The sequence below is a fragment of the Chelonia mydas genome, chromosome 2, assembly GCF_015237465.2.
Source record: "Chelonia mydas isolate rCheMyd1 chromosome 2, rCheMyd1.pri.v2, whole genome shotgun sequence".
In the NCBI taxonomy this organism is placed as follows: Eukaryota; Metazoa; Chordata; order Testudines; family Cheloniidae; genus Chelonia; species Chelonia mydas.
The window spans coordinates 47606410-47627220 of NC_057850.1; the positions used below are offsets into that span (position 1 = coordinate 47606410).

The window sequence follows — 20811 nt, forward strand, 5'->3', positions numbered from 1 at the left end:
CATGGGTTTTTGCTCTCCTCTGGTCCTCACCTTCCATTTATGGGATGCAGGAGAAAATCCCCTCTTGGGCTTTCTTTGTTTTCTAGCTGGTGCTGGGGATCGACGCCGATCCGCAGCAGGTGCAAGAGGCATGCTCCACACTGAGGCCAGGGTGCTAGGAGCAGAGTCCGATCTGGACAGCTCTTGTGATGGTGTAAGTGCTGACTCGATAAGGAGTGCTCAGAGACAAATGTCCCACTCCTTTTTGGTTCACGGTTTGAAACTCTTACAAATGCAACACTTGTTGCGAACATGGGTTTCCCCCAAGCACCTCTGACAGCTACTGTGGGGGGTCGCTGACTGGCACAGGCTTTTTGCAGCAGTCACGGGGTTTGAAGCCCAGGGACCAGGGCATACCTCGTCCCTAGGCTAAGTCCCATCCAGGACTACAAACTACACTAAGTGAACTAAACTAACAATTTTTAACAACTATACAGAGTAAAAAGTTCACAACGAGCAGCTGAGAGAGTAAACTTGCTGAGGCAAAGGGACGTTCCAGCACCGTCACTGGCGCTAAGAATGAGCTGAGGGTGGGGGGAGCCAGCAGTGCCCCTTATACCGCAGCATACATGCGCCACTCCAGAGGGTACCAGAGTTGGTCCCCTACGGGTACCACTGAGGAAAAAACTTCCGGCACCAGTGCACGTGTCGAGCACACACATCTACAATGGAATGGACATAAGCAAGTGCTCAAAGAAGAAACTATCTAGTCCCTTAGAAAGTGGAACTATTGAAGTACCGGCATGACCATCATCAGTACCCGTCGCTGCGTGTTTATCAGTGCAGACAGTTTGAATGTTGACAGTGCCAAAGTTAGAGTGCATTCCATCAAATGACCAGTAGATGGCACCAAGGTCTGTGTCGGTGCCAAAGGCTTCACTAATGCCAACACACTCTAAATCGTGTGTTTCACTGAGGCAGTCAGTACAGATTTTGAGATCTTTGATTTGTCCTTATCAGCGCCAAGCGACGGTGTCCCCTTATGTGGTCCTGCCCTGTTAGGGTCCTTGGACTTCTCAACAGTGCCAGTACCGGAGGTACCCAGATGGTCAAAGGAGTTAAGTCCCCCTCGAAAAGATGCTGAGGCTACCGACCTCACAGGCATTGCCTTTTTTTGAGGTGGCTACTTGGTGGGTGAGCTCGGTGCCCGTTTCTTGTTATCTTGACAAGAGAGTGTAGATTTTCTCTTCATGGTGCATGGCCAGTTGGGATCAGCAAATGACAGTACTGATGGCCTTTAATGAGTGTGAAAAGTAGGGTCAACCACTGCAGAGGAGAGGTATCAGGGTCAAGGTCTGAGGCTGGTCGCAATGAGCTCTCCATTAGTAAAAGTTTTAGTCTCAATTCACAATCCTTTCTAACTCATGCCTACAATTTGAGGCAGTGAGTGCACTTCTATGACATGAGTCTCTCCCCTAAACAGCATATGCACCGTCAGTGGCTGTCGCTCATGAGGATGGCTTCATGACAAGAGAGGCAGCTCTTAAACACAAGGGATCCGAGCATAACCCTGACTAGGGAAAACTTCCCAGTAGGGAAAGGCTTAGATAAGTGTACCTGAGCTAAACTAAAGAGTAACAGAGAGGCAAGAGTAAAGAAAAAAACATTTTTTAACGGGGTAAAGGGAAGAAAAATATAAAGGAAAGAGATACTAATTAAGAACTTGCCACAGAAGTACTAATATTACTAAAGGCACTACAGGCATATGAAAGGCTCTGCAACGGATTCTAACCCAGACCAAGAGTGGTTGAGAAGGAACTGAGGGTTGTTAGCCCGCACAATACTATATAGCCACTGCTCACAGCGTGAGACGGGGAGGAGTGCATGTGCGGCACAGCGGACACTGGGATCTCCAATCCCAGGTGCAGGGGAGCTACCACACCCAGCGGAGCACCCAGAGGGACACTACTCGAAAGAAGAACCTGTGGTTTGTCTCATATCAAGATAGGGGAGGGAAGCAAAAGCCTGAATGAAGGCCAGAAATATTCTTTTCCACGTCTGTCCCTCAGAGCCACATGCATCCAGAGCAAGACAAACGGTCAGGCCAACTCACTCAAACACTGTCAGCTGAATGTGGGAGAATGGGGGCTAAACCAGCAAGTCTTCAGATTGCACCGAGATGATTCCTTCCATAAGCGAACCTGTTTGCAACTTAGTCCAACAGCAAACCAAATTTTATTCCTGTCCTCAGCACCCACAGGCCTGCAAAACATGGACCTCCACAGGCTGGGTCTTTAGGAATATGCCTTTCACCTCTTTCTCTTCAAGTCCATGGAGGCCTCTTAGACCATCCCAGAATTGAATTTAAGTAATCCTAACCACCCTTTTCTGACCCAGATTTCAGGATATACCGCATTGATTTGAATATCAGGATGTTGAGGGTGGATACCATCAATTTCCCATGACATTCATCAGGGCTCCTCAACACACACCCAAAAGACAGAATTCTGAGGGTTCACCAAATGGTGATACCTCCTACAACATGATCATTCTTGAGCTGGTGAAATTCCTTCTTAAATACAAAAATATCTTTCTTCAGATGAGTTTATATCGTCATTGGAGAATATGGTATTCATGATATAAGAGAAGGAAGGTAAATTAATTATATTTCACACAGGTATGTCTTGGTCGACTTCTCTAAACTACTGTGTACTTTAAGGGCTTTTCTACACTAGAAACGCTTCAGTGGCACCTCCCCAAGAGGCAGTAGCTAGATCGATTGAAGAATTCTTCCATCAAACCAGCATTGTTTACCCAGGAACTTGGGTCAGTTTACCTACATCGCTCAGGGGTGTGGATTTTTCATACAGCTGAGCAATGTAGCTGGGTTGATTTAATTTTCCCATTTAGATCAGCCCTAAGCTATTTCTGATCAGCAGCCTTTTAAGTAGGAAGAACTATACAAATGTTTCTAACAACTCCTTTCCCCAAAATACCCTACAAAACCATCACGTGAGACATAAAAGAAGCCAGCAAGATGTCTTCTACTCAGCAACCTCATGAAAAACCAATCAGTATATTCAACTTTCCAGATCCATTCTCTGTACCGATATTATATATATCATCTACCCCTTACCTAGTCAAATCAAGATATCTCCTAAAACTTAATCTGTTTTCTTAGTATTATTTTTAAAAATTTCCAAATATTACTCTGGCAAACAAGCCTATCAGCAGCCATTTCACTTGTGGTATTTGTGGCAAGGTTTACTCTTAGCTGAAAGAGTTTTTAAAAAATATTTAAATTACACAGACTGCATTTATACCATTTTAAATATTTAAATGAGTTAATCTTTTAAATTCATAAGTCTAGAGGGTTTCAAGTAAAATGTTACTCTATTTTCAAAAGTTAGTCTGTAAATGTGGTTCCATATCAAATCTGCTCAATTTACAATCTTTTGCCTTGCAGACAAAACCAGGATTCCTTTTTCTCCATATAACACCAGCAACAAAGATACTGCAGGCCAGATAAGCTTCTCAATTAAAGGTGTGCTGACCTGAAATGCCATTTTAGTCACCCTTCTGAGCAGAACTACTCTTTAAAGGCACAATTGTCCATAATCATTTACACCTGTGCAAAGTGAATGTAAAAATGCTAACATTTCAGAAGGGTGGTATTTTACACTCACTTTGCACATGGATAAAGCACTACACAATGTGCAAGTCAGCGGCCGATCAGATTTTCTAAAGATTTTCAGTCTACACTGGCAATTTACAGTGCTGCAACTTTCTCGCTCAGAGGTGTGAAAAAACACCCCTGAGTGCAGCAAGTTTCAGTGCTGTAAAGCGCCAGTGTAAACAGTGCACCAGGGCTGGGAGCTGTGCTCCCAGAGCTGGTAGTTACGCCCCTTGTGTAGGTGGTTTTTTTTTAAAGCGCTGGGAGACCTCTCTCCCAGTACTCTGCCGCAACCACACAAGCCACGTTAAAGTGCTGCCGTGGTCGCACTTTAGCATTGCCAGTGTAGACTAGCCCTAAGTCTCTCTTAGGAGTGAATGGCAGTGAACTAAAATAGGAATTTGTTTGCCATAGTTCATATCAGACAAATAAACCCACTACAGCCCACAATGGGATTAATATGAATTTTGAAACTAAAAAAAAAAAAAAAATAAGAACATTCATGTCATTCTTTCACTTCCTTAATTTTATTAATTAAAAATATTTAAACAAGTCTTTATGGAAGAAAAACAGATTGGAACTCACTGCTGCCTTGACATTAGAAGAAGAAAAATACCTACGGAACTAGCACTTAATGCTAGTCTGTATAAGAGCTCATCATATCTAATCTCAGAGCTGTACTAGAGTTTTTTATACTGGAAATTTAGCATTTCAAAAATGTTTTTTTACAAACATCCGCATAGTTGTATTTATTTACAACTGTTTCAGAAAAATGGTGCATCTCCAATACACAAAACATTGCTTTTGAAGAAATGAAAGTATTTATGCAATGATATTGACTTCATTGGTAACTGTTTTCATTTTATGTATTTCAGTTCTGTTTAACTTTGTACCAGTATTGCATATTTACCACACTTTGCCAGTTGACCACATCTCCTTGGGAACGACCTAGATTGCAATAGCAGAAGAGTGGCAATTCAGAATGAAGGAACACTCACTTGTTCTCACTGCTACTCTATCCAATGCTAAAATACTTAGTCTCAAGAACATACCAAAAAAGTGTTGGGGGGTAGGTGGGGGGGGGCAGGGTTGGGAATGCCTTAAATAACTGGAGTAAGGATACCTGGCATGTTTTCATCTGCTTTTAAATTTTAATTTTTTTTTTAAACCATAAATCTGTTTGTATTGACCAAACATCTTGCCATTCCTACTTCATATACTTTTAATGTTAAAAATGATAATATTCTGAACCTTGCCATTCTTGTATAGGTTTTACTTGGAGACTGGAGAATTACCTGGCCTTGAAATTATTTGTACTGGAAGTTAAAAAAACATTCTTGAATTGGATAGTATTAGGATTCCTGGTGAATTTCTGCCCTAAACGGTGAAGTTGTTAGCTAAACTTCTATTAGTATGTGTATTCATTCAAATTAATAGTTTTGTTACTGAATCTAGTTTTTGTAACTAGCCTGCTGCTACTGTAATTAGACAATCTTTCTATCAGACAGGATTGTAACAACTTCAGGGCCGTCACTTCTAAGATATGACACCACAAAATATAGACAGGGACTTTAATACAGTCCTACAGATTATCCTACATCTCTTGGATTAATACTCCAATTATATTTTTCCCTATTTCAAGTTCATAAATTCTAATATTTTTTAGATAATCCAGTTTATGTCCTTGCTGAAGATAAGTACCTTTTTTCTTCTGTTTTACTATGTCCCAAGAGATGGAATTTGCAGCACATCACTAGGGAAATGGGACCAAAAAAACAGATTTCGCTGTCATAAAATTCTTTTCAATAGTCAGTGCAATTTTTTCCACTGTTACTCCTAGTTTTCCCTCATTATACACCTGTTCTATGGTGTTTGCCTATCTAATCAGTTGTCTCTAAATCTCCCTTGCTTGAGTTCTTATTGTTTTCTTAAACAGTTTCACTGTGCATGTTTAAATAACTACAAGTGATGTACCAAAATCATTATCCATGTCCTTACTATTTACCACACCATCTGCCAGCTTTACCAGCAATGTTAAGATGAGCAAAGTTATTCAGACTAGCTAATTAAAAAATATTTAACTGTCATTAATACTGTTAAACATCACCTCTATTTACTGTTAGAATAAAAAGTATTTCATTATTACTGTAAGAAATGAATACAACATCCACCTTCTTTCCAAATATAGAATAGAAATTAAATAGCAAAATACTTAGTTAACACAGTAAACTTGCCTGGTGATAGCTCATGTTAGTCAATGGGACTACTCAGAGTAGTAATGTGAAGCACATGCATTTTTGCAAGATCAGGTCTGTGATATGTAATAGAAATTGTACAAAGCATGAATTACATTTTTGAAATTCCAATATAACTCTCAGTTATGAGAAATTTAATATCTAAAATTCTCCATTATTGAGAGATGACTTCTTTCAGCAGGATAATCTCTATCTACTTCAGTCTTTGTGTTGCTGGAAGACTGGAAAACACTTGTTTCAACATTTAGGGCTACATTTTCAAAAGTGATTATGGGGGTCTCAATTGTTTGAGCAACTTGTCAGTGTAAGGAGGCCTGATTCTGCAGAGGGCAGGGTGCTAAGCACTTTCTGAAAAAGTAAAAATTGTTTAAGGTGTCTCAAATTCGACAATCCAAAATTGAGGCACCCCCAAAACAGTAGTCACTTTTGAAAATTTAAGTTGTAAAACTACAGTATATCTGCAATAACTATATAATTGTCATCCCAAACTTCAAAAACAACATTCTTCCAGGTTTATTGCATACATACTTTCTAACTGCAGATTAACCAAAAAAAAAAAAAAAATCTTGTTTCATTTGTATACTAGTATTAGTTAAACCTTCTACAGTACTTCTGCTGTGGCATATATTGATCTCAAAAGCATGCTGTAACTGCATTAATTTTTCTTCCACAACTGCGACTTGCATATACCATCATTACTGAAGGCCCTGTGTGCTTTGCAGTAAGTTGGACCTAATTTCTGTGTCATTTTTGTGTGGCAACATACAACTTATGTAGGGTTCAACTAAGATCAAAGGGAGGCTTCCACTGAATTAAATATGGCTACTACCATCACAGTAATATTTTGATATTACAATCAATCAATTTATTCTATGCTGCTCCAAGTTTTCAAATATTAAATGATAACATTTGCACTGACTATACATAATTGCACTTATAAGTTTTAATGAGGCAGCTGGAACACTTGGCAGATTAGTAGGATGGACAGTTAAGGCCTAACACAGCCAGGAAACCGCAAGAGTGCTCTGGACCAGACAAATTCATCATTTTAGTCAGTCCAATTTGTACATTGAATGGAACAAGGAACTAATGGATAGAGCCCTGCGCGGATACAAATCTATATCAGCAGATGTGGATATAAATCAGAGCCCTGCACCTCTGCGGATACCACCAGGAACCACAGGGACGAAAGGAGCAGCATGTTGGGCCACCACTCCCAGAAGCCAGCGCCCTGCGCCAGCAGCTCCTCTGGTGTGGCTGTATCACCCACAGCCCTGCCCACTGGGGTTGGGCACCAGGGTTACCAGCAGATGTCTCTGGTCACGTTTGTGTGTTCAAGCAGCTCGTATGCCCCCAAACAGGAGAGACAGATTGCTGCGTGGAAGGGACTCCTGTCTCAGAGCGTGCAAGCCACTTGAACTCCCAGTCCCACGCAGCACTTTTCAGTGTTTGCCATCTCTCTAGAAGCATGGAGCCTGCAGCACTCAGCACAGTTCTCTTCTACATTGCTAATACAGGACATACAATTCTCCAGTATTTGCACAGCTTAAGGGAGTACTGATACAACAGGGACTACCATGCAAAGATGTTTGAGCACAATAACTGAATGCTGATAGTGAAAAAACAATCCCAGGTCGTAGTTGGCGTTCATGGAGCAGTATCACATAGCGGAGAGCAATTACCGGGCCTGACAAATAAGCACTGACTGGTAGGATCGCATTGTAATGCAGAGTTGGGATGATAAGCAGTGGCTGCAGAACTTGCGGATGCAAAAGGCCACATTCCTGGGCCTTCCAGTCTTCCAGCACAGGTGTACCAAAATGGGAGATGCAGTGACAGTGGAGAAGTGAGTGGCGATCAAGCTCTGGAAACTTGGAACTCTGAATTGCTGCTGGTCAGCAGGCAATAATTTGGGAGTTGAAAAATCCACAGTGTGGGCCAAGTATGTAACGCCATTAACTCAGTAAAGTATAGGAATACTGGACAAACGAGCAGCAATAGGGTTATCTGTGGTGGGGAGATAGATGGTATGCATACCCCTATTTTGGCACTGGCTCACCTTGCCACAGAGTACATCAACAGAAAGGGCTGCTTTTCTTTAGTAATGTAAGCAATAGTGGATCATGTGGGGAGCTTCACTGATATCAATGTAGGCTGGTCAGGGAAGGTATAGGACACTTGCATCTTTAAGAACACAGGACTTTTCAAAAAGCTGTAAGCAGAGACAGTCTTTCCCAATTCGTGGATTACCACTGCTGATGCTGAAATGCAAAAAGTGATTCTGGGGGAATCACCTGCATATGCACCTGTACACTGGCCACCTCAAAAGAGCCAAGGAAAGGTTTTACTACCAGCTCTACTGGTGCAAAATGACTGTTGAGTGTACCTTTGGTAAACTGAAGAGACACTGGTGTTGCTTACTTGCTTAATTCAATCGCACTGAGAAAATCATCCCAATGGTTATAGCTGCATGTTGTGTACTGCATAACATCTATGAGGCAAGGGTGGAAAAACTGTTGCCAGGGTGGAGGAGTTTAGGTTGACCATCTGTCCGCTAAATTTGAACAGCCAGACGACACAAGGGCTACTAGAAGAGCCAACCATGGTGCTGTGTGGCTGAGGGAGGCTTTAAAAGAGCATTTTACTGGTTAGCCACAGTAGAGTTCTCTGTTGCTTTTATGAAATAGTGTCTGTTCTCTGGTTTCAGAGTGGTAGCCATGTTAGTCTGTATCAGCAAAAAGAACGAGGAGTACTTGTGGCACCTTAGAGACTAGTTAGTCTCTAAGGTGCCACAAGTACTCCTCGTTCTTTTTGTCTGTTCTCTGTACTTCACATTATATATTGGTATGGTCTTTGCCTGCTGTTATGAATTCTGAAATGCTTAGTGTATATTTATGAATTTGATATGAACACTCTGCCTCCCACTACATACTCTAATGCTTGATGTGAACTAATAAAGATAGTCTGGCTTTACAAAAATAGAACTTTATTGTGCGCAAAACAGCTGTTAACAAAATTAAAGTGCAAATACACACACAGCATGTTAAATACTTTTGCAACAATCCCAAATGAAAATGAAAGTAAACAGTAAACATGTATGTCCATGTATGTAAATGGTTCAGTGCAGTGCATTGTGGCTACATACACATTGACCTGTGGTTTCAACAGGTTAGTGTAATGTGTACCAGTAGTTCTCCTTGTTGGCATGGAGTAATAGGGGTAAGAACGTGCAGTACAGCACCACATGGAATATTGGGAGCTGTAGGAAGCAGCAGCCATGTCATTCTCCAAGGACTGCGAAGATCTTTGGTACTGTAGATCAATCATACTCTGCAACACTTATGTTTGTTTCCTGAGCAATCCTTTTATGCCTGGTGCATTTCCTGATGCGCCTCTTGGTCCTTTTGCCTGTCCTGCAGCCACAGCTTTCTCCATTCACTTTCTCCTCGTTCGCCTTGTGAAGGGCACCCCAACACCTCTGATCACTGTGAAAGGCAACTGTGGCTTGGAGGATCTCGTGGAACATATCCTCCCTACTTTTCTTCCTTTTCCTGAGGATCAGCATCAGACATTCAGTGGACGCGAAGGGGTGACCCCTTTAGGCCAGCACACAAAAAGTTACTGATAAAAACAGATAGATATACCATTAGATTTAGTCACAGCAGAAAGGAAAAGGTAAGTCTCAAAACTTCCTTGACATTATTCCAACAAATATCTTTAATATATGCTTATTGACACGTTAGCTTTAGAGTGCCTCGCTACAGCACCGCTCTCTAGCTCAAACTATAGTGAGTATGGCATCACATCCTCTGCACTTTGTTATTAAGTTAGGCACCCTCCCTAGGTATGATAAAGGGAAATGGCAGTGAACATATTGGCACTATTTTCATAAGCAATGATTTTGCCTGATATCTCACTCCTGAGGGTGACAAAGGCACCGAGAGCCCAGCTGCTACTAGCATCCCGAAGTCACCCAGGCCCAAACGCGGATAGGCTGTTTACCATAATGGTGCCTGCCTAATTCATCATAGAGTGGCATGGAAAAGTGTCCTATTGTGATGAAAGAAACAAGGCTGCCATCCCTAGAAATCTCATGGAAATAGTCTGTAAGCCTCTCCTGAAAAGTTTCATCAAGATCTCTCAAGAGACACATCCCTACTCTGGTAAACAGTATTCTGCACCCCCCCGCCTAGCCCAACATGCCAAAAAAATTGAAAAACAGATCCTGATTCTACCCCATTTATTCTACATCTACCTGAGTACAGGGCACAGATCTGAAATGGACTGTTTAATGGACGGCTGCCATACAACCGTTTTTATTTTTTAACATTATACCAGTAAAGCAATGAAAAGTCAATACCTCTTGAATTGCCTGACCCATTCGTACGTTGCCATTTTTAAATAGCAAACAAAAGCATGGGGAGGGGACGCGAAGGAACAGATGAAGTTTGAGTGAAAGGAAAATAAAAAAACCAAACACTGCAAGGAATAATGTAAGTACACACTTACCTGAGTTCCCTTCCCTTTTGTCAGTAGGCTCATCTGGCTAGACTCCTGCAGAATGTCAAATAGTTCCTAGCTCGCAGCATGGTTTGAGTCCCCTGTTTACTTCCCTCCACCCACCATCACCACCACTGTTGTTCATGGCAGGGGTCACTCACGATCTTGGGTTCCTCTCAGGTACCCACCATCACTGGTGAATGTTGGTGGGTTAACTGCCAAGTATAGCATGCAGTTCATTGTAAAAGCAGCAGATCTGCAGGGCAGCACCATATTGCTTGTTGCCTTCCCTCGCTTTGTGATATTACTAGCGGACTTCTTTTGCTTTCATGTTGCACTGCTGCTGATCCCTGTTGTGCCCCTTTGTCATCATCCCCTGTACAATCTGCTCATAGATGACGATGGTTCTATGGCTGGTCCATAGCTGTGCTTGCAGAGCCTCTTTTCCCCTCAAGCCAAGCAAATCCAATACTTCTTGCCTATTCCAGGCAGGAGCGCATCTAGTAGCTTTCTGTGTAGGGGGAGCTGGCATGGTCAGTCGGGCAGCTGGATCCACACAACAAAAGGAGAGCTGCTAGATATGCTCACTAAGATGGGCAATGAGAAAAGGCATTTCAAAAGACACAAGAATTTTAAAGGGGTAGGTGGACTTCTGGACTCTGGGGCCCCGGTGGAGTTCAAAATTGTGACCAGAGGAGTCACCGTCTCAGGGACAGGGTCACTGAGGGACAGGTGCTGGAAGATTGTTAGGGTCAACACAACTAAGGCACCACTTACACTCACACTCCTGAGAAGATCAACCATGGCTCTGTACTGCTTTCGGGGGTAGTGTTACTGCATCACTGTAACAGGCCACTTACATGGGCAGAAGACAAATTTAAGCATAGACATGTGCATAGCAAGGTTGACACAAGTGGACTTACGTCAACCTAACTTTGTAGTGCAGACCAGGCTTCAGTATTGCGTGCCTATGATTTTCAATCATACCCATTCCCAGCTCCCAGTACTGACCTGCCCCATCATGCCTAGTGTGACATGGCAGGAATTCAGTGAACCTCTCCTGGCATATAACTGATTTGTCTTGCCTAGGACTCTTGCACTAGCCTCTCTGTGGCAGTTAGTCCCTTCCATGACAGCTCATCCCACACAACCATATGAAGTTTCACATCCCAGATAGTACCGCCCAAACTGTCCTAGAGTGCCACTTAGGCAGACAGGTAGATCGTAGGGGGTACTTAACTTTTTCAATTTTGCACACACCACTCACACTTCCAAAAGGAGGCCCTATGTGGCCCTACACCAAGCAAAAAGTCAATGTGAGAGCACTAATGTGCACAGCATGCATAATTCCCAAGGAGAGGATTCAGTTCAAGAGTCAATGCCTGTTCCCCTGAGCCACTATGTGAATATGTTGCTCAGCGAGCATCACTCAAAAATATTCCAGAGGAAGCAATGGCTCATAGATTGCTTGCAGACATGCACACTGATATAGCAAAGTATTTGTAGTACAGTAACTTTTGAAATATGTGTAAACTGGTTCTAGTTACCACTGCGTATCTAAACTTGGCATAATCCAGCTATTCACTACATGATGATCAGCCACCTTAGGTTTCAGCTCTGCAGTAAGAAAGTTATAGAATCTGAAGATTTTAAAAGCAGCTCAATCTGGGGGGAACCTCTGTCTCAGAAACTCCTTGAACAAATGACAGCAAAATTTAAACCACAATCTCTATCCCAGTCTCTGCTTCAGTATACCAATTCAAGGTAATTTATCTATATAAATTAATTTTAAAGCACTTTGAAAATTAAAGACAGTTCATATGAGGGTGAGGAGAAGGAGGGAAGGATGAAGTATCTCAGGAATCCCTTGACCAAGTTATTCCTAATTTATATCACAAGGTCAAACCACCATTTTTGCTGCATGCTATTTTTCAAGACACTCCATATGCAGAAGGGTTTTAGAGCACTCTGAATATTAAAATCAACTACTTACTGTGGATGTGGGGTATTATTTATGAAGAAATTCTTGACCAAATGATCCCACACTTACTCCTATGTCTGTACCCCAGATCTTATGTGGAGTGAGTTTGGAAAAGAATCTGAATATGCATGTGGATTTTAGAGCATTTTGAATGATCAGCTTTTAAACAAAAAGTTCTAACTTCAGGGCCAAACAGTGACATGCAGGAATCACTATAAGAGATTTCTGATAGCAGAAATGCAAGATATCCTGTACAACTGTGGAATAACTTGGCCATAGGAAAGATTTTCTTCCTCACCCCATAAGAGGCTGGCCTATCCCGTGAAACAGGAGGGCACTATATTCGTAATTTTTTGAATTATATTTTATGTAACTCACAGGTTCTCATTATCTATATAAAAGTCTAATTCTTATTTTAACCCTAGTAGGTCTATTGAGCTCATTATCTTGTAGCAATGAGTTTCACAGGTTACATAAAACAGTTTTAAGTTAGTTGTCTTTCAATTTCATTGAATATCCCCTTTTTCATAATTCTATGAGAAAGAGTAAGGAAACATGGACAATGTACTGTCTCCATTCCGCTCATTGTTCTGTATACTTCTATCATGTCCTCTATTATTTAGCTCCCCCCCTAAACTACAAAGTAACAATATTTTCACTCGTGGAAATCTTCATTTTTTTAATCATTTTCTGGGCTACTACTGTTTTTTCCTCTAACTGGAGCCAGGGAAAGGGGCTTAGTTCTAGAAGCATTTCTCAAATGCAGCCACCAGGTGCTTTTCTTGCGGCCACAGCCTTCTGAGTTGTGATTGGGGGGGAGAGGGGGAGCAAAGCAGCAGCCCCCCCCCCCCCCCATCGCTCCTGGATGCACTGCCTTAGTGTTGATTGCTGGGGCGACCAGCAGGGTTGGACCCTGCCCGCCTCTGGAGACACCTGGAATACAACTCTGGAGGAGCCAGCAGTCAGTGGGTTCCCCACCTTCCCAGGGGCGTTGGGCCTTAGGCTTTGGACTTCAGCTCTGGGGCAGAGGGATGGCAGGCGCTGGCTGCAGGGCTTCAGGCTCCAGCCCCGGGCTCCGGCTGCATGGCGGTGGGCACCAGGCCCCAGGCTCTGTCCCGCCACAGGGTTTCAGTCTCCAGCCCCCTACTGTCTCCACGACCCACCCACCCACATCGCCCCTGGCCCCAACTGCCACCCCCGGTCCCCCATCCAGGGCTTAATTTGTCCCCAGGCTTGCCAGGGCTAAGTAATTCTGCTGTGAAAAATGATATTTGTATATTTGGTAATATCACTTTTCACAACAGACTTACTAATTAGCAATAAATAAATTACAATGATTGGGACATATATAAGTGCATATTTATGTTTTTTTCGTAAAGCTAATTAAATATTTTAGGAAAAAGTGTGAAAGCAGCCACTACCAAGAGTTGGTGGCCACACTCTGAGGCCACCAAATAATTTCTCTTGAGAACCCATAGTAGTGGCTGATCCTGGTACAAGAGTCAAAAGAGTATCAGGATGACATAATTGTTCGGCAGCAATCAACTTCTTCTCTGCTAATAAAGAGGTATCCAGGGTGGTTCAGAAAGAATGTGTCATAATCCGCTTGCTGCCTAGTTAAATTTACCAAGACCCCAAGTGCTGAACATGGAATACAAGCAATATCAGAAAAGCTGTGTCTCCTGAATACTTTCATGAAACAAGAAAAATGCTAGTAACAGCGGGGGGGGAGGGCGGGAGAGAGACACGGACGGACGGGCGACAAAGCAGATAATTTTAGCAAACATATGCTTAACTTCAGGGTTTTTTAAAGTTTTTCTATCAAACGTCTCTGTAAGAGCATCACTGCTATCTTAATAATGGTAGCTGCATCCAGAAAAGTTAAGTCTGAAGAAAAACTCTGCGGCAAAGTGCATATCAGTTCATGTTCTGCAGATTTGATTTTGTTGGCACTTTTATAATTGAAAAAACAGTGCTTTACTGAAACCAAAAGGTGCTTTCACAACTACAGTGTCTCACGATCACTGTTCCCTCTAAGTCGTGTGCACTTGCACACAGATCCTAAACCACGCGCATACGGCAAAACACGGCATGCACAAAAATTTGCACAGAAGAAATTTTTTGCGCACACAGCCTGTCAAGAATTAGAGGGAACATTGCTCACAATGCAGAGACCAGATGAAGGGGCTTATCTGAAACACGAGTAAGTGGGGGTGAAGAAAGTTGTTATACTTCTATGGTTGCAGGGATCACACTGGTACAGGTGGTCACCTATTCCTGTAATCATTAATTAATGAAGGTCAAATGCCATCTGGCTCTGAGCTTCCTAAAGACTAATTATTCATAAGTAACAGGAGGATAAAAGGTTTCTCTTAAGAATCTTTTTCAAAACACTCATTTTTCCTTTTCACTTAATCCTAGCATTTCTCTCCCAGTAGAACAGTAGTGCTCTTATGTATGAGTACAGACAGTTTCCCTGGTATCAGTAGTGCTGTTGTATAGATAAACACTCATGGTTATGACATGGCGATAAACTGAAATATGGTTTAGTTAATTTGTTAGAAATAGCAGTTTCTGCCTTATCTGGCCATAAAAGCAATGATAAACTCTAATTAAGTCATATATTAAAACAGGTTTAAAAAACATGACAGACACCTACTAGCCAGAGACTGATACAGAAAATGAAGGGAATCCTCCACCGAGCAGGGCCAATGGCAGAGTCCTGGAGAGAAGCTCGGTCACTCCTTTCTACTGGGAAGGAGGAAGGTGCAGGGATTCCTATGAGGATGCTCTCAAAGCATACTTATAGGCTCCACCATTCCTATAGGTCTTTGACTACTAGATGCTGAACACCTCTCCTAGAGCAGGGGTTCTTAACTTTTTTCTTTCTGAGGCCCCCCTCATCATGCTATAAAAACTTCACAACCCACCTGTGCCACAATAACTGGTTTTCTGCATATAAAAGCCAGGACCAGCATTAGGGGTAGCAAGCAGGGCAACTGCCTGGGGCCCCATGCCACAGAAGCTCCCACAAAGCTTCATTGCTCAGGCTTCAGCTACAATTCCAGGGCCCTGACAGGTCTCAGGGCCACAGGCTTCAGACCCATGTGGTGGGGCTTTGGCTTTCTGCCCTAGGCCCCAACAAGTCTAATGCTGGCCCTGCTTGACGGCCCCCCCAAAACCTGCTTGCAGCTCCACAGGGGGCTCCAGGCCACTGGTTGAGAACCATTGTCCTAGAGTACCTCTTTTCTGGTAGGAAGAAGGAGCTTTCTTTCCCATTTCTCTCAAGGTGATGTGGTGGAGTGTCCACTACCTTTGCCAGTGCTCCCTTGAAAATGCCACCTCTTTTTATAGCAGGCTTACAAGTCATGACAATTTATTTAAAACAAAAACAAAAAACTGTGTATCACTTAAGAAAAAAGTTTTGAGATGGGGTGGAGGGGTGGCTTTCCAAATGTGACCTGAGTGTAACTAATGCAGTGCTGCCTTTGAGAGTCTGCAGACACCACAAAATAATGACTGAGATGTGAACTCCCCTGCTGCCATTTGTTACACACAGCAGTTAATGCCAATGCACAATAATCATGGCACTTTAAAAGTCAGCATTAACTAGTCCACTGCTGATCAGCTGAGCTGATAGGAAGAGAAATGGGGTGAGATTTTGAAAGACAGAAGAAAAATGAGGGACGACAGGGAACAGAAAAGGAAAGAAGGACGAAGAAGACAGGGAAAAAAAGAACAAGAACAGTGGTAATCCTAAAGGAGAGTATAAAATCCTTTTTACTCAATATGACAATAAAAAAAACAAACAGAAGTTTATTTACTACACAGGGCCATATTCCATGGTGGTTCTTTGTAAAAATCTCCCACAGCCATCTGTGGGAGTTTGGCTGTGGATTTTGGATAATACGTAGTCCTAAATTTATATTCTGATTCACTAATCATAATTATGGAATTCAGCCTCCTATATAGAATGAATTTGGCAGCTCTGGTTTATGGCTTTCACAAAATGCAGCAGAGTAAAAATGACAGTATTCTTGTTAGTTTAATTGCTGCTATTTAGAACACTGTGACCAGCAATGAAACTAGTGAAACTGACCACAGCTCTATTACTTTCATTCCACTGTTTGGAAAAGCTATAAACAGCAGTCATAGCACTGGTGTTGCCTGTCGGCAAACTTGGAAAGACTGCACTGCATCAGCTGCATAAGAAAACATAAGGGCTAGAAATTTAATTTTTATTAATAAAAAGGTTACATTTTGCCAAAGCTGATAGGTTAGGATCCCACTTGGCCCAGAAAATTTCCAATATATAACTGGCAACTAGATTTTTCAAGCCCTGTCTTAACTACCCAGTGAAAATCTCTGAATTTCTGAAAATGTCAGTTGTTAAAGAGTGGAGTGGTTAACAGAACACTGAGTAACATGACTGATACTTCTGGAGAACAAGAGAACGGGAAGAGAGACTTTGAAGGAAAGGCATGCAAAAAGTTACACACAGTACAGCTGGGTTTTAAAAGGAGATTTAACTTATAATTTACATACTTTAAAGGTAATACGAGTAAACAATTGTAACAGTATTCCTATTAACAGAGTTCATATTTTGGTGCAATCATTGCTTTGTTTTCAGCTTGAATGGAAAAGTGGAGTACTTGTTTACCAAGTTGGTCAAGTAAAGTACTGAAATTACAACTAAGCAGTTTGGGGTTTTTAAAAGTTTTTTGCCTTTTTTCTGTTGGCTTCATTTTCTGCATCCTAGTTTTAGGATGGATATCTTAAAGGAGCACTCAACACCTAGTTTTGGTTCTAAATTTATATCCATTTTTATTTTGTAAAGTCTGTTTAATTTATTAATTTCTAAATATTAAAACAAGTTTATTAAATTTATTGGAGGTGTTATGTAACTGCCATGTGCTATAAAATAGCAACTGTTGGGATTTTGTGGTTCCCAATAGAGGAAAGAGCAAAGAAGTGGAAGGAAGAATCACCTCCTGGCCCCCTGGTTTGGCCACAATAAGAGAAACAGTGGAAAGGTTAAGAGGACCTGTCTCAGCCTCCACCATTTTCTTTTCAGGAGAGAGGGAGGAAGGTGATTGGGAGGGTGTTCCAACTCAGCATTCATGCATGGAACACTGAGAAGGAGGAAGGGGTAACAAGGCAGGTATTTCTCCCTCCTCTTTCAGTGTGTTCCACAGAGCCAGGAAAGCAATTAAGGACAAGGCTAGTGAAGAACAACAGGATCACTACGTCTCCATGACTCTTTCCAGGATCTGGGGAGCAGCAGATCACCTCTATCTGGGATCCTTCCGCAGTGACCTGCCAGCACAGGCAACAGAACAGAGTTCATTTTAAGTCTAGTCTCAAATTGGTGTGCAAGTTAGCTGACATTTTGTTTCGTTATCATATTTTTAGTATCAGACTCTAAAAACTATTACTTTTACTACCTCAAAATATCCATTAAACTTCAAAGATACAAACTGAGGCCTACAATTGGCAAGTTGCTCCAAGTGGGCAGACTCTAGATCCAGCAAACTCTTACACATATGAATAACTGCATAATCCTAAAAACATTACAGGGCATAGGAACGACCCACAAAACACTGCAGTATCCAGTAGCATTTTCAGGATCAGACCATTATAATGAAGTCTAATGTATTATATACACCACCACATGGGGAAGAGAGGAATTGGCATAAGGGTGCTAAAAATTCAACTTAAAGCAACAGACGTATAACATAACTTGGTTCTCTCATTTCACTCATGTCTTAGGAATGAGCCGAAGTAAGCTATTGTGATTTTGAAAGGTGTTTGCACCTGCCACCTCTTCCCCAAAAATAAATAAAAAAACGACGAGAAGCTTTCATTCTGTGCAAACCCTCACACCTCATTTGATCATAAGTTAGTAAAACACTGAAATACATAAACTGAGTTCATATGTAGACTAACCTGCGTGGCTCACATTAGTTTATCAAACTCCATTTAATGAAAATCTCAAGGAGTTTGTGAAAAATTATAACAACAGGTCATCAACAGTCAATTTATTCCTTCCCTAACTAAAGTGTTAGTACCACAAGAGAAATGTAAGTTTGAATTATTTTTATTGAAAGTGCTATCCATCCATCCATATGTTAACTATACTAAATATATGACAGCAAAATCTAGTGAGCTAATTGTAGTATAATTGTGTAACGTGGATAGGTACCCAAGAATACCCTTGTGGTGATTTTCTATATGAATACGGGATCACCACTGAAATATGAAAATAACTTTTGGGAGTATTTGTAGAACTTTGTCAAAGATTTAAGCATTCTGTAACAAATTCATGTACTATTTTTGTCCATATCTTATTTTGATAGATTGTTTTAACTAAATGCCTGTGTAATGGGATATGCAGATAGAAAGATGAATGCCTTTACAATGTAGTTCAATTTAGATACCTATTTTGTTTTTAAAATAAAGACAGGTATATAGAAAGGAGTCAGTAAGTGGAACACTGTAGTAGCTCACTATAGCATTTATGATCAAACCAATTAATTGGTGCATGTTCTGTTAAACGACTGAGATTTTAAAATCAAAATACTCAACGAGTTAGACGTTAAACAGCACCACAAAGATTCTCATGATAATTCTAACCTGGGCAGTAACCGCAATTAACTCTCTCTTCAGCCCCACCACGAGCTGCATAGGAGCCCTATACCTCCACTGCCAACGGGGCGCAGGGTGGAGAAGACAGGTTGCAGGGTCACAGTCCTTCGCAGGGGAGGTGTGGGGTGTCCCCTGCCCCGGTTGCGCGGAGGGAAGGCAAACAGACATGTAACAATCACCCTCTCCTCCTCTTTCACCTCTCTAGGTAAAGAAACATGGGCCGCCTCCGCGACTGCCCTGCTGCTTCCCATACGCTCAGCACGGACTCGGGTCAGGGCTCAGCCGCATCTACCCCCATGGCCAGGCCCAGGAAAAGAACAAGGTTACGCGCCTGACACAGGATACCACAGAGACCCTCCCCCTGCGCGCCCAGTGGTGCAGGGGCCCTGGGGCCAACGGCCACCCCCGCCGCGCTCCCAGCAGGGGCCAAGGGGGGCAGCCCTGGTACGGCTCCCCTTCGCCATTTTGACCTGAGCGTCCCCACTGACAGGGGCAGCGCCTGTGGGCCAGAGACACCCTCTCTCTCCCCCCTTACAGCTGTGGGAGGAGAAAGTGTCCGCTCCGCGTCCCTCTCGCAGAGCGGGCGAGAAGGGCCCCCGCAGCCGCCCGTCTACTCGCCCAGCCGGGCTGGCAGAGCCAGCGGCTCTGGCAGAGCCTGTTTGTGCCCTTACCGTGGCCCGAAAGCCGCCACCGCTGCCCCCTCTCCGCCGAGGCGCCTCACCCCTCCGCCGCACAGAATGATGCCATCTCACGGCGGAGGCATCGGCGGCTCGCGCACAACAACCCCCTCCCCCACGCCAGCCGTCGCGCGCCCCCAACAGCCAGCGCCGACCGAGCCGGACGCTGAGCGCGTGCGTTTCTGCGCGCGCCCGCCCGCCAGGGGAACAGGAACTTGTAGGAGCAGGAGCTTCTGCCTCCTCGGCCTGAACCAACTTCTCTACGGCGGGGGGGGGGGACTAGGCCAACCGCTCCAGAGAAAGGAAGGGGCGAGGGCTTACGCTGCAAGGGGTTGAACCAACTGAGTGCCCCGAACTGAACCAACCTCTGTAGAGACGGGAGCTGGAGGTCGGTGGGTTTCCTCCTGATCACCCTGGCGTGGTCCAGTTGGGGAGGGGTGAACGTGGCATGGGGCAGCGATGCCGTTTAGAGGCACTGAACCGAAGCAGCTTCTGTGCTGGGCGAGGCATTAAGCCAGCGGGCCCTGGTACCCTGTACTTGGTTCACCAGGTAATAGCTACCTGCCTCTGCCTTCGCGCTCCTTGGATAAGGTTAAACCCCATCGCCATTTCCACCTACTGAGTGATTCTAGGGCTTGGTTGTTGGAGGAGGGCCTGCAGCAGCTGTGGTGTGTTAGAGTGAGAGTGGGGGGGGGGGGGGATTTATATATGAAGGAAAAGTTATTCTCTGCCCTGCAAGATACTAGTGAACTAGTCACAGCACAGAAGAGTGAAAGCAGAGCCCCAGGGAAGGGCAGGGACTGGATTTAGCTTAGACCTAGTCTGCACATACATTTTGTATCAGGTTTCCAATTTTGGTTGAGGGGTTTGACTTTTTACCAAGCACTACTGGACTGGCACTTGAGCCCCAGATGACTGTGCTACGTAGGCACTGTAGAAACACAGGATAAAGAGACAGTCCCCATAGTTATACCAGTACAGCCCCTAGTGCAGATGTAGTTATTATGGCATGAGTGCTTACACCAGTACAGCTTATTCCACTTCCCCTAAGGGAAGCAGTTATACTAGTATAAGTACATGCACTGATAGAACTGCACCTGC

General features: G+C 43.2%; 1 protein-coding gene and 1 long non-coding RNA gene across 6 annotated transcripts in view; both read right to left on the bottom strand.

Moving 5' to 3' along the window:
- Positions 1-19827, bottom strand: part of WWP1 (WW domain containing E3 ubiquitin protein ligase 1) — a 163543-nt gene extending 143716 nt beyond the window's left edge. For 2 of the 5 annotated variants that reach the window (XM_037892338.2, XM_037892337.2), the window contains exons 1-2: positions 19705-19824; positions 19022-19165 (exon numbers count right to left, since the gene is read on the bottom strand). In XM_037892338.2, coding sequence (XP_037748266.1) covers positions 19022-19072 — 51 coding nt within the window. In that variant the 5' untranslated portion in view covers positions 19073-19165; positions 19705-19824. Of the gene's footprint in view, positions 1-19021; positions 19322-19704 lie in introns of all 5 variants that reach the window. The other 3 variants (XM_043539397.1, XM_037892339.2, XM_043539395.1) reach the window with 2 other exon arrangements.
- Positions 8877-19012, bottom strand: LOC119565570. The gene is made up of 2 exons (XR_005224281.2): positions 10417-19012; positions 8877-9528 (listed from the first exon to the last, which is right to left on the bottom strand). It is a non-coding gene; the product is annotated as an uncharacterized LOC119565570 (long non-coding RNA).
- Positions 19828-20811: the final 984 nt, after the last annotated feature.